Here is a 10,537-nt window from a genome sequence, read left to right on the forward strand (position 1 = left end):
CTCGGTCTACGAAGCAAAGTGAAGTAGCAGAGTCTGGTATAACCAGGCTACGGAAGCTGTGCAAATAAGACAAATCTTTTAGAGAGTAAATGAACCCAATTCATGTGCACCAAAAAAAAAAGTGCCATATTAAGGTGCTGCTTGTTCGGATTCAAACACACTTGGTATTTGGACCATAGAATTGTTTGGATAGAGCCTGCTAAGGGTGATTAATGGCAAAAACAAGGTATTGCATGCACAGTATGCAATAGCTACACTTATGAGACTGCAGGGAAAAGTGGTCATATCTGCTCTACCTGTTAAACATTTGACCTTTTTTGTAATGCTCATAAGAGCTAGTCCCTGTATGAGAGGATTGACCTGCCTGTAACTGCCAATAAATGCAGACATTTCGCTGTCAAGCTCTCCGATTCCATGTTTTCTGGTTAAACAGTTACAAGACCACTAAAGCAGCAACAAAATAGAGAAAGTCAGGAAATACTTGACTAGGGAGCACAAATCAACCAACAACTATGTTTTGGTTTCTAAGTGTCCCAATCTGACATGAACTTTAAGAAACAGGCAAGGAGTTGTGGGTTCCACATGGCTTACAATGAATTACAAAACTCAAATTCAAAACATGAACAATTTATTCACATCAAAAAAATTAACCTTCATGACAGTTAAACAGGAACATGCCACATGGGGACAGTTGCTCATATCTCATACCCCAGCTTTCATCTGACTGTGCGGTGGCAGAGGTTTCTCCAGGTGGTGACCCACAGTGAGACCAAAGGGGGAATCAGCCTGCTTTTCATGAACTTCAGGCTTCAGCTGAAAGCCTTTCACCTTATCAAAACTGTCTACGGGTGGGAAGGAGAGAGGCACTTCGCTTAAAAGACCTTGAAGACGAGTACGCCAGTCTTTCAACAGGCTGTCACGAGCCTCAGCAGAGAGATGTGTGGGTGCCCAGAAGACCTGTGGTGCGAGGACCTGGAAGCCACAGTAATTGAGGACACCATTCTACAAAAGAGAGAGCATTAGAACAGCAGTCCCAGGTTAGTATGACATGCAAAATCAAATAGTGCAAAATGAAGCCTGGTTGAGGGAAAATAAGGGATGAAGCTTCTTACCTGAACTGGCCACAGAGTGACATTAATATCTCCATTAATCCCATTGGAGCTGAACATGGTCTCATGGGAACCAGTGGTGAATGACAACATGGCTTTCTTTTCCTGACACAAATTTTAAACCCAAACACCCATTAACAACCCACTCACCTTTCATTAAATAACCAACTTTTAACCTTTGATTAACGCATGTAATGAAAGATTATTTGTGATTTGTGGGTCTTACCCTGAAGATGCCTGCACTGTAGCGCTTTTCCGAGGTGTATGCAAAACCAAGGGTAAAAACCCGATCCATCCAGCCTTTCATGATGGCAGGAACCGAGAACCAGTACATGGGAAACTGCAAAAGACAAAAAAAAGGGGAAGTAAAAGAACTACAAGTACCCAAAAGCAACAAAAATAAACAAAATCCGATTTCTGATATATAAAAGCCTTACCTGAAAAATAACAATATCTGCTTCTTTCAGTTTCTTGTGCTCCTCTACAATATCAGAAGCTAGTCGTCCCTCCTGCCAGGCCAGCATGGTCTCCTCTCCATAGCAGAAATGTTCTGGGTTCTTCACTGCTTCTGAAAAAGAAAATTGTGCAAAATAGCCATTGCACTCCAATAAGGGCAAAAGTTTTTAGGTTTAATATTATCTAAAACATAACACTGCCTCCAAACCAGTAATATCCTCCTTGGTTGCTGTGGCCTTGAATTTCATTTCATACAGGTCAGACACAAGAACATTGCAGCCCTGTTTCTTCAGCACATCTACAGCAGCATCTTTAATGGCTGCATTGAAAGATCCAGCACTCTGGTGCGCATACACGATCAACACTGTCTTTGCAGCTGAAAAAATAAGAAAAAAAAATATAAAAAAAAATCAAACAAACAAAAATTAACTGCAGCAACAAAATAACCTACCCATGTTTCTCACCCACAGGTCTCAAAAGAGCATCTACTAAACCAACAGCTTTGTGAGCTTCTTTTAAAACCACAATCACCTGAGCACAGCTGAAAGTAATTTACTAATCAATTAGTGTTGACAGGCTAGAGGCTTTCCAAAAACAAAAATCTACAGCAAAAAAAAAGGTTAAACAAAAGTGATTATTAACTGGATGTATTTCTTCTTAAAAGCAGCATCTATGAATCATAAAAAAAAAAAAAAAGAATCGCATTATGCCTGGTGGTTAGTTTACCTTTTTACCACTAGATGTCAACATGCACCACTGGAGCTATAGACGTCTATTAGAGCCATACAAATAAAATACCAATATGATAAAGATAAAAAATATATAGCCCCTATAAATTTAGTGACTCAGTTTAGAAAACAAACTGTTTTGCTTAGATACTTTTGTATCATGGCCAGGTTATAATTATGACTACAATTTTCTGCTGGAAAAAAAAAACTTGTCTGGTCTTTGGTGTAGTTTGTGGTCTTTTAAGGGTACACTATGTAGGAATCATAGACAGTAAAATAAATGGACACAGCGACTCCATTGATTTCAACGGAGAAAATTAAAGCCCGTTAAAAGCTGATCGCCAGGCGTACTGCACAGGCTCAAACGCTGTGCCGAGTGAAATCTGAATAATTCCCCTCCGAATCTCACAGAGACGGAGAGAGTGAGTATTAGCTGTCCATGAGCTAGCAGCAGGATCAACTTTATGACTCTCTATGAGCTTCTCCCTTGACTTTATCTGACTTTATACCTCCACGTCCCCCCGATTGCCTGCGAGCTTCTCCTCCTGTCTATATGGTAATTTCTCTACTGTGCGACGGAGAGTCGATTCATTATGACGCAATCGTTAGCCTATTTTTACAAAAACTGCTTCTACAGGGCCATAACGTAAGATACAGGGTAATGGAGCCTTTCATACATTGTCGTGTTTCTTTAGAAATAAATAATGAATAAATGGTGTCTTTGGACGCCTCAGATGTAAAGTTATTCGCTGTCAAAGTGACGCCAAAATGAATGGGAGTCAATGGAATGCTAACAGCAGGTGAAGTTCTGCTACAATGGCGGCTCCCGCGAGGCTTCAACTTCCGGCTGATGGATTACCCCCTTGGTAGGAATTCCGTTTTTGTCAAACAGCGACCCCTAGAGTCGCTGTGGAGTACTTGTACTGTCGTAAATAGCACTCACGCAGAGATAGCTCTGCACTCACGGCCTGATCCCCTCCCCCTGTATACCGGTACCTGTTCAGTAGGGTGGAAGCTGTAATGAGTGGAAATAAGGTGTGGCCCCTTTAAGAGCTGCGCGCTCCCTGTTGAATTGTCGGCAGTCTGTATTGTATGTGCGCCTCGAACACCCGTCCCCACGTATGCAGCGCCGGGTTATTTCTGTTTGATGCTCATTCTTATCCTATTTTAAGTGAAAGCCTGACCGAGTGAGACTCTTGTCCGGTTCCTCACGCGGTCAGTTTCTCGTTTTCTTTTCCTTGACTCTTCAGACCACGTTTTCTTCGTCGACCCTGCCATGATTCACTTCTGAAATGCGTGCTAGTGTCTGTCATAGAGGCCGTTTCATAGATTGTTGATGTATGTGATGCGTGAGGGAGCGCAATAATGACAGAATTTTGGCAGATCTTTTTTGCCGTAAAGCAATTCATTACATCGCGAGACCTGATATCACGCGATACTTCCTGATGCTACGGCCGGCGGCACGCCGGCTTAAAGTTGCAAGTGTGGTTTTTCCACTCACAGGTGATAGAAAAAAAGTAATATAACCATTCCAATGACTCCGAAGCTGTTCAGTTAAGGTAAAAAACCTGCATAGTTCACCTTTAACTGCTTAGGATGGATGATGATGTGCTTGAGACCACCTAAACCGGAGACTTGCTCAGGCTGAGTTTAACTCACTAGTTAGACAATCTTAATATATTTTCCCACTGCAGTGCTTTTTTCCCCTTCAGAATGAGATCCAGCAGTTCATTCTAATATTATCAGTCTGCAATCCCGGTGGCCGCAATTTTAGGACCACATTTCTAGGACCCTAGTTTTTTGTGTGTGTGTGACAGCGCTACTCATGAAAATGACGACGTCACACATATGTCTGCGCAACGTGCGTGTGCTATCTGGGTGTGTGTCCTCTTTCTTTTGTGAAATAACGGTAAACCACTTTATTTCTGTGTGAAAAGAAAGGCTCCAATCACTCCCTCCGGCCTCTTTGGTGACGCCATGGAGTCAGTTACTGAGCATTGTTCTGAGGCGCAGAAGCACGAAGGCTATGAGGTGCGAATATTGCTGCACGTTCCAGAACTCGTCGAGGTCTCTCTCTTTGTCGGCACCTCGTCCCGCCTAAGTTCGGCTGACCAGCCTGCCAAAAACGGCTCCGCACTGAGCCGGATCTTCGCCGTAGGCAGTGGGCGGGACCAGGAATGTAGCGACACGTACCACGGGAAGCGCCACGGCTAAAACAGGCGTGGGTCCGTCACTGACTTTGCCTCAAAACGCCCCGTTCTGAGAATGGAAGTGCACTGTAGCTATTTCGTGGTGCTCAAGAGGGATGGAAGACTCCGTCTGATACTGATATGTGTTTATGCTGTTACGTTGCCCTGTATCCTTTAGTGCACCTGGCTATTCTGATCTAACTGCGTATATTCACAGTTGTAGTCGCTGCTGCCACTGATGCTGTGTTTTTACACTGATATATGTTTATGCTGTTATGTTGCCCTGTATTGCTCAGTGCAACTGGCTATTCTGATCTAACTGCGTATATTCACAGTTGTTGTCACTAAGGCCACTGACGCTGTGTTTATGTTCATACTTATATGAGTCTATATGGTTATGTTGCCCTGTATTGCTCAGTGCAACTGGCTATTCTGATCTAACTGCGTATTTTCACAGTTGTTGTCGCTAAGGCCACTGACGCTATGTTTATGTTCAACTTCATACTGATATGAGTCTATACGGTTATGTTGCCCTGTATTGTTCAGTGCAACTGGCTATTCTGATCTAACTGCGTATATTCACAGTTGTTGTCACTACAGCCACTGACGCTTTGGTTATGTATACTGATATGTGATTATGATATGCAATTCCGGTGTACTTGAGCTGAGCTGTCTATCAGCTGTGAGCACTCCCAGAGGAGCAACGCTATTGGCTGTTGTTCCTACAAGAGAGTGTCAGTATCCTCGTGGCCCCGAACTGGCCAAATCAGCCCTGGTTTGCAGACCTGAGAGAGTTAATGGTGGCTCCCTCATGGAAAATCCCCCTCAGGAAGGACCATGCTGTCTCAGGCGGATGGCACGATATGGCACCCCAGCCCCGAGCTGTGGAACCATAATGTGTGGCCGCTGCGGGGACCTTGAATGAGCGGGACACTCTGCATTCACGAGTGCTGAGCATAGTCGAGGAGGCACGCGTGCCTTCTACTAGATCGCCTCTGCGCTCTGAGATGGGGAGTTTTTCTGTTTACAAAATGGTGCTTGGACATCGATTTGACCCGGGGATCGTTCCGTGTCGGATGTTTCGCGCTTTCTACAGCTCGGAATGGAGAGCAGGACTTTGCCATCCACGCTAAGGTGTAGGTGGTCGCTATTGTTGCTGTTCGTTCTCCGGTTGACGGGCAATCGATCGGTAAGCACGCTTTGGTGATCAGATTTCTCAGGGGAGCGAGGAGATTGTGTTCTTCACGGCCGCCCTCCGTGCCGCCGTGAGATCTAGCTCTGTTTTTGAGAGCTCTACCTCTACCACCGTTTGAGCCCCTAGCTTCGATTGCGGTTGAGGAGCTTTCCCTGAAGACTGCCTTACTTGCTCTCACCTCAGCGAATCGCATTGGAGACTTACACGCGTTCTCGGGGAACGACGATTGTATTTGTTTCGGACCTGGCGACAGCAGCGTCACTCTCCGGCCGAGACCAGGCTACGTTCCGAAGTCACTCAACACACCATTTAGAGCACAGGTTGTTTCACTGCCCGCCTTTTCTGCTGAGCCATCAGCCTCGCGTGACGCCGACGCTAAGAGCGCTGTTTGCCCGGTAACAGGGCTTTGCGGACATACGTGGATAGCTCGGCCGCCTTTCGTCAGTCGGACCAGCTGTTCGTGTGCTTTGGTGGATGTAATAAGGGATGTGCCGTTTCAAAAGAGAGACTCTCACTAGATTGTGGATGCTATTGCATTGGCTTACGAATGCCAGGGGAAAGATTGTCCCCTTAACATCAGAGCTCATTCTACAAGGGCAATTGCTTCCTTGTGGGCCTGGGCTAGAGGTATGTCTATCCAGGATTTATGTAGCTGGCTGGTTTCTCAGAACACATTCGTCAGGTTTTACAAGCTGGATGTACCCTCTGTAGAGTCACACGTACTTTCGGGGAGTTGAGTTTTACTGAAATATTTTGTTATCTGTTAACCAGCTATGCAGTAGTTATCTAGCTGCTAACTCTGTGTTATGGTTAATAAAGTTGATGCAGCTGTCACCGCAATCGCCGTCGACAATGCGTTGAACTCTCATGCTTGAGTGCTTATTGTGTTGTGTCTGCCCTATTCAGTGCAGCCTTCAGTTCCATTGCTTTCAGATATACAGATTTTGATAAGGTCGGAGCAGGCATCTCTTTGGTCTAGTACCTCCTATCAGATGAGAGCGCTCTTATCGACGCGGCTATTGGCTAGAACTGTCTTGCTTACCTTGGGTGTGGTTTGACCCCGTTCAGGGCTTATCTTCACTGCTCTCATGGCGGGATTTAATACAGTTCCCATAAACGTCACGCTGACGTAATGTTGAAGTTACCACCTCGAAAGGGAACGTCTCCGGTTACTATCGTAACCTTGGTTCCCTGAGAGGCGGGAACGAGACATTACGTTAGCCGCCGTGCTCGCTGTTTGGTCAGCTGTGCTAGCGTTCAGTCGTGATTCTGACGTAATTGTTGCGCCCATGCATTTTAAATTGCCCGGGAACCTGTCAGTATTTACATGTTTCGCGTCAATTGGCCAGCTGTCCCCAGCTGGTGTTAGCCCATAAGATTTCAGCGAAAGTGGAGAAGGGAGGAGTTCCCATATATGTCACGCTGACGTAATGTCTCGTTCCCACCTCTCAGGGAACCGATCACGATAGTAACCGGAGGCGTTTTGCGATCTCGCTAGTTTCCAATGATTTCTTTCTATAGTTTTCTGATAAAACCTCCATTTGATGGTGAAATGATGGGTTTGTGTGACGTTGTTCCAGAGAGGCGTGTTAAGCCGTTTATACTTTCGCCTGGCTCTGCAGCGCGAGTCTCCGCTGCCTTCGCGCACACCTCCCCAAGCGGATGAGGCATTTGACGCGCCCGCCGTTGTACTATTCTTTGAAACGAAAGGGGGCGACTCGGACTAAATGTCCTCTAAACAATCAGAAATCAGTGGTGAGAAGTAGTAAGGTACACACGTGACAATGTTTATTTTAGTACACCACCAATATGCTACAAAAGAATCGTGTAAAACCCAGTAAACCTTGAGATTATTAACATTAGAACAACATGGATATGAGAACACGTATACAACTAAATTAACGAGCTCTTAAACATTTCCATTTAGTTTTGTGAAAATTATTAAACATGGACCTTTATGTTCATTGAAAATATACTCAAATCACTATGCAGGTCTGACTCTGAGTGATTACTAGAGAGAACGCTTGGAAATGAGCTGCATGTATACATCAATAATGTGAAACAGCACACAATTTAATGAATTAAAACGGCAAAATGCTATATTGGTGTCACATGATCCGATTACCTCAAACTCTTACTTCACATCCAACTTGGTTTAAATAAGAGATGACAATTTTCATTTATTGGTTCATTCACACAGAAAGCAGAAGAGGAGCTCACACCCTTAGAGTAATATATTCAAAGTTTTCCGGGATTATACCGGTTTCTAGATTACATGTGAATTCATTTTGGATCAGTTTTAAATTACATAAGAATCCAAATGCATTTCAAAGCTTTATCGGCAGACATCTGCAAAGCACTAAGATGCAGAAAAGGACATGCCTCCAAGAAATTTCCATAGGAAATGGGGAAGCTGGGCACATAAGACAAATCTTTCAGAAAAGTAAATAAATCCAATTCATGTGCACCAAATAAATGTGCCATATTAAGGTGCTGCTTGTTCAGATTCAAACACTTGGTATTTGGACCATAGTATTGTTTGGATAGAGCCTGCTAAGGGTGACTAATGGCAAAAACAAGGTATTGCATGCATAGTATGCAATACACTTATGAGACTGCAGGGAAAAGTGGTCATGTCTGCTCTACCTGTTAAACATTTGACCTTTTTTGTAATGCTCATAAGAGCTAGTCCCTGTATGAGAGGATTGACCTGCCTGTGTAACTGCCAATAAATGCAGACTTTTCACTGTCAAGCTCTCCGATTCCATGTTTTCTGGTTAAACGGTTATAAGACCACTAAAGTAGCAACAAAATAAAGTCAGGAAATACTTGACTAGGGAGCACAAATCAACCAACCACTATGGTTTCTAAGTGTCCCAATCTGACATGAACTTTGAGAAACAGGCTAGGAGTTGTGGGTTCCACATGGCTTACAATGAATTACAACATTCAAATTCAAAACATGAACAATTTATTCACATCGAAAAAATTAACCTTCATGACAGTTAAACAGGAACATGCCACATGGGGACAGTTGCTCATATCTCATACCCCAGCTTTCATCTGACTGTGCGGTGGCAGAGGTTTCTCCAGGTGGTGACCCACAGTGAGACCGAAGGGGGAATCAGCCTGCTTTTCATGAACTTCAGGCTTCAGCTGAAAGCCTTTCACCTTATCAAAACTGTCTACGGGTGGGAAGGAGAGAGGCACTTCGCTTAAAAGACCTTGAAGACGAGTACGCCATTCTTTCAACAGGCTGTCACGAGCCTCAGCAGAGAGATGTGTGGGTGCCCAGAAGACCTGTGGTGCGAGGACCCGGAAGCCACAGTAATTGAGGACACCATTCTACAAAAGAGAAAACATTAGCACAGCAGTTCCAGGTTAGTATGACATGCAAAATCAAATGGTGCAAAATTAAGCTTAGTTGAGGGAAGAGGAGGGATGAAGCATCTTACCTGAACTGGCCACAGAGTAACATTCATATCTCCATTGATCCCATTGGAGCTGAACATGGTCTCATGGGAACCAGTGGTGAATGACAACATGGCTTTCTTTTCCTAACACAAATTAAAAACCCACTCACATTTCATTAAATGAACAACTTTTAACCTTTTCTGATTAACGCATGTAACGATTTGTTGGTCTTACCCTGAAGATGCCTGCACTGTAGCGCTTTTCCGAGGTGTACGCAAAACCAAGGGTAAGAACCCGATCCATCCAGCCTTTCATGATGGCAGGAACCGAGAACCAGTACATTGGAAACTGCAAAAGACAAAAAAAGGGAAGTAAAAGAACTACAAGTATAGCCTGGATGCCAGCCCGAACCCCACCCACAACATTTTCGGAAGTTCGGTCTGGACTCGATCCATTGAGGAGTAATTATGATCGGTTCAGAATTAGTCGGGCCAATCAAATTGCCAGGGTGGGCTTTATACGATGATGGACAGATCATCTGCAGTTACGTAATCATCACGTCACCAAAGAGCGCATGGGTTGAACTGGTTTCCCGAGATGACTGCAGCTGGAGAATTGGGATGTATAGATTCCGCCATCGCGTCTGTTATAAAAGAAATCGACAGCGCATTCATTTTAAAAGACGAACAGAGAACTGCAATCAAGGCATTTGTCGATCGGAAAGATGTGTTTGCCGTCCTTCCTACGGGATTCGGCAAACGTTTATTTTATCAGCTGGCTCCAATGGTCGCTAAGAAGATGGGACGCAATGAAAACCCTGTGGTCGTTGTGGTTTCTCCTTTGGTCGCACTCATGGAGGACCAAGTAAAATAACACATTTTACTACTTCCAGCGTGCGTGTAGTTGAGTTCTGTTAACAATTTGCGTAGCTCATAAAAAAAAAAAAAAAAAAAGTACTGCGTTGCTCTGATTGGTTGTAGGTCTATCCAATTAAGTGCAGAGTTTTTATGTTTTTTTTCTGGTTCGGTTAAGATACGCCTCAATCAAAGCCCTATGGAGCAGTATCAGACTCACATTCTGACTAGAATACAAGTATGACAAAGTCAGGCTACTACAAGTACCCAAAAGAAACAAAATTAAAATCCGATTTCTGATATATAAAAGCCTTACCTGAAAAATAACAATATCTGCTTTTTTTAGTTTCTGGTGCTCCTCTACAATATCAGAAGCTAGTCGTCCCTCCTGCCAGGCCAGCATGGTCTCCTCTCCATAGCAGAAATGTTCTGGGTTCGTCACTGCTTCTGAAAAAGAAAATTGTGCAAAATAGCCATTGCACTCCAATAAGGGCAAAAGTTGTTAAGTTTAATATTTTCTAAAACATAACACTGCCTCCAAACCAGTAATATCCTCCTTGGTTGCTGTGGCTTTGAATTTCATTTCATACAG

At 44.0% G+C, this 10,537-nt stretch overlaps 2 protein-coding genes across 2 annotated transcripts; both read right to left on the reverse strand.

Annotated features, from left to right (window-relative positions):
- Positions 1 to 654: 654 nt before the first annotated feature.
- On the reverse strand, positions 655 to 2,058 carry LOC130085795 (ribosyldihydronicotinamide dehydrogenase [quinone]-like). Its single transcript, XM_056251751.1, has 6 exons — positions 2,017 to 2,058; positions 1,774 to 1,941; positions 1,547 to 1,677; positions 1,336 to 1,449; positions 1,113 to 1,214; positions 655 to 1,002 (listed from the first exon to the last, which is right to left on the reverse strand). The coding sequence occupies exons 1-6, from the start codon at positions 2,018 to 2,020 to the stop codon at positions 703 to 705; spliced, it is 819 nt and encodes a 272-aa protein (XP_056107726.1). The 5' UTR covers positions 2,021 to 2,058; the 3' UTR covers positions 655 to 702.
- Positions 2,059 to 8,667: 6,609 nt separating this feature from the next.
- On the reverse strand, positions 8,668 to 9,441 carry LOC130085796 (NAD(P)H dehydrogenase [quinone] 1-like). Its single transcript, XM_056251752.1, has 3 exons — positions 9,326 to 9,441; positions 9,133 to 9,234; positions 8,668 to 9,022 (listed from the first exon to the last, which is right to left on the reverse strand). Exons 1-3 carry the CDS (start codon positions 9,431 to 9,433, stop codon positions 8,723 to 8,725), a joined length of 510 nt encoding a protein of 169 aa, XP_056107727.1. The 5' UTR covers positions 9,434 to 9,441; the 3' UTR covers positions 8,668 to 8,722.
- Positions 9,442 to 10,537: the final 1,096 nt, after the last annotated feature.

This window comes from Rhinichthys klamathensis, unplaced genomic scaffold, assembly GCF_029890125.1.
Source record: "Rhinichthys klamathensis goyatoka isolate OS25496 unplaced genomic scaffold, OSU_Roscu_1.1 h1tg000090l_1, whole genome shotgun sequence".
In the NCBI taxonomy this organism is placed as follows: domain Eukaryota; kingdom Metazoa; phylum Chordata; class Actinopteri; order Cypriniformes; family Leuciscidae; genus Rhinichthys; species Rhinichthys klamathensis.

What these genes read in the sequence shown, in the direction of transcription:
- LOC130085796 (XM_056251752.1), bottom strand. Translation starts at nt 9,433, where the DNA reads ATGTACTGGTTCTCGGTTCCTGCCATCATGAAAGGCTGGATGGATCGG. An exon ending in ACAGTGCAGGCATCTTCAGG is followed by an intron (nt 9,235 to 9,325) that starts GTAAGACCAACA and finishes AATTTGTGTTAG; the next exon opens with GAAAAGAAAGCCATGTTGTC. An exon ending in TTACTCTGTGGCCAGTTCAG is followed by an intron (nt 9,023 to 9,132) that starts GTAAGATGCTTC and finishes TCTCTTTTGTAG; the next exon opens with AATGGTGTCCTCAATTACTG.
- LOC130085795 (XM_056251751.1), bottom strand. An exon ending in AACCAAGGAGGATATTACTG is followed by an intron (nt 1,678 to 1,773) that starts GTTTGGAGGCAG and finishes TTTCTTTTTCAG; the next exon opens with AAGCAGTGAAGAACCCAGAA. An exon ending in CAGATATTGTTATTTTTCAG is followed by an intron (nt 1,450 to 1,546) that starts GTAAGGCTTTTA and finishes TGTCTTTTGCAG; the next exon opens with TTTCCCATGTACTGGTTCTC.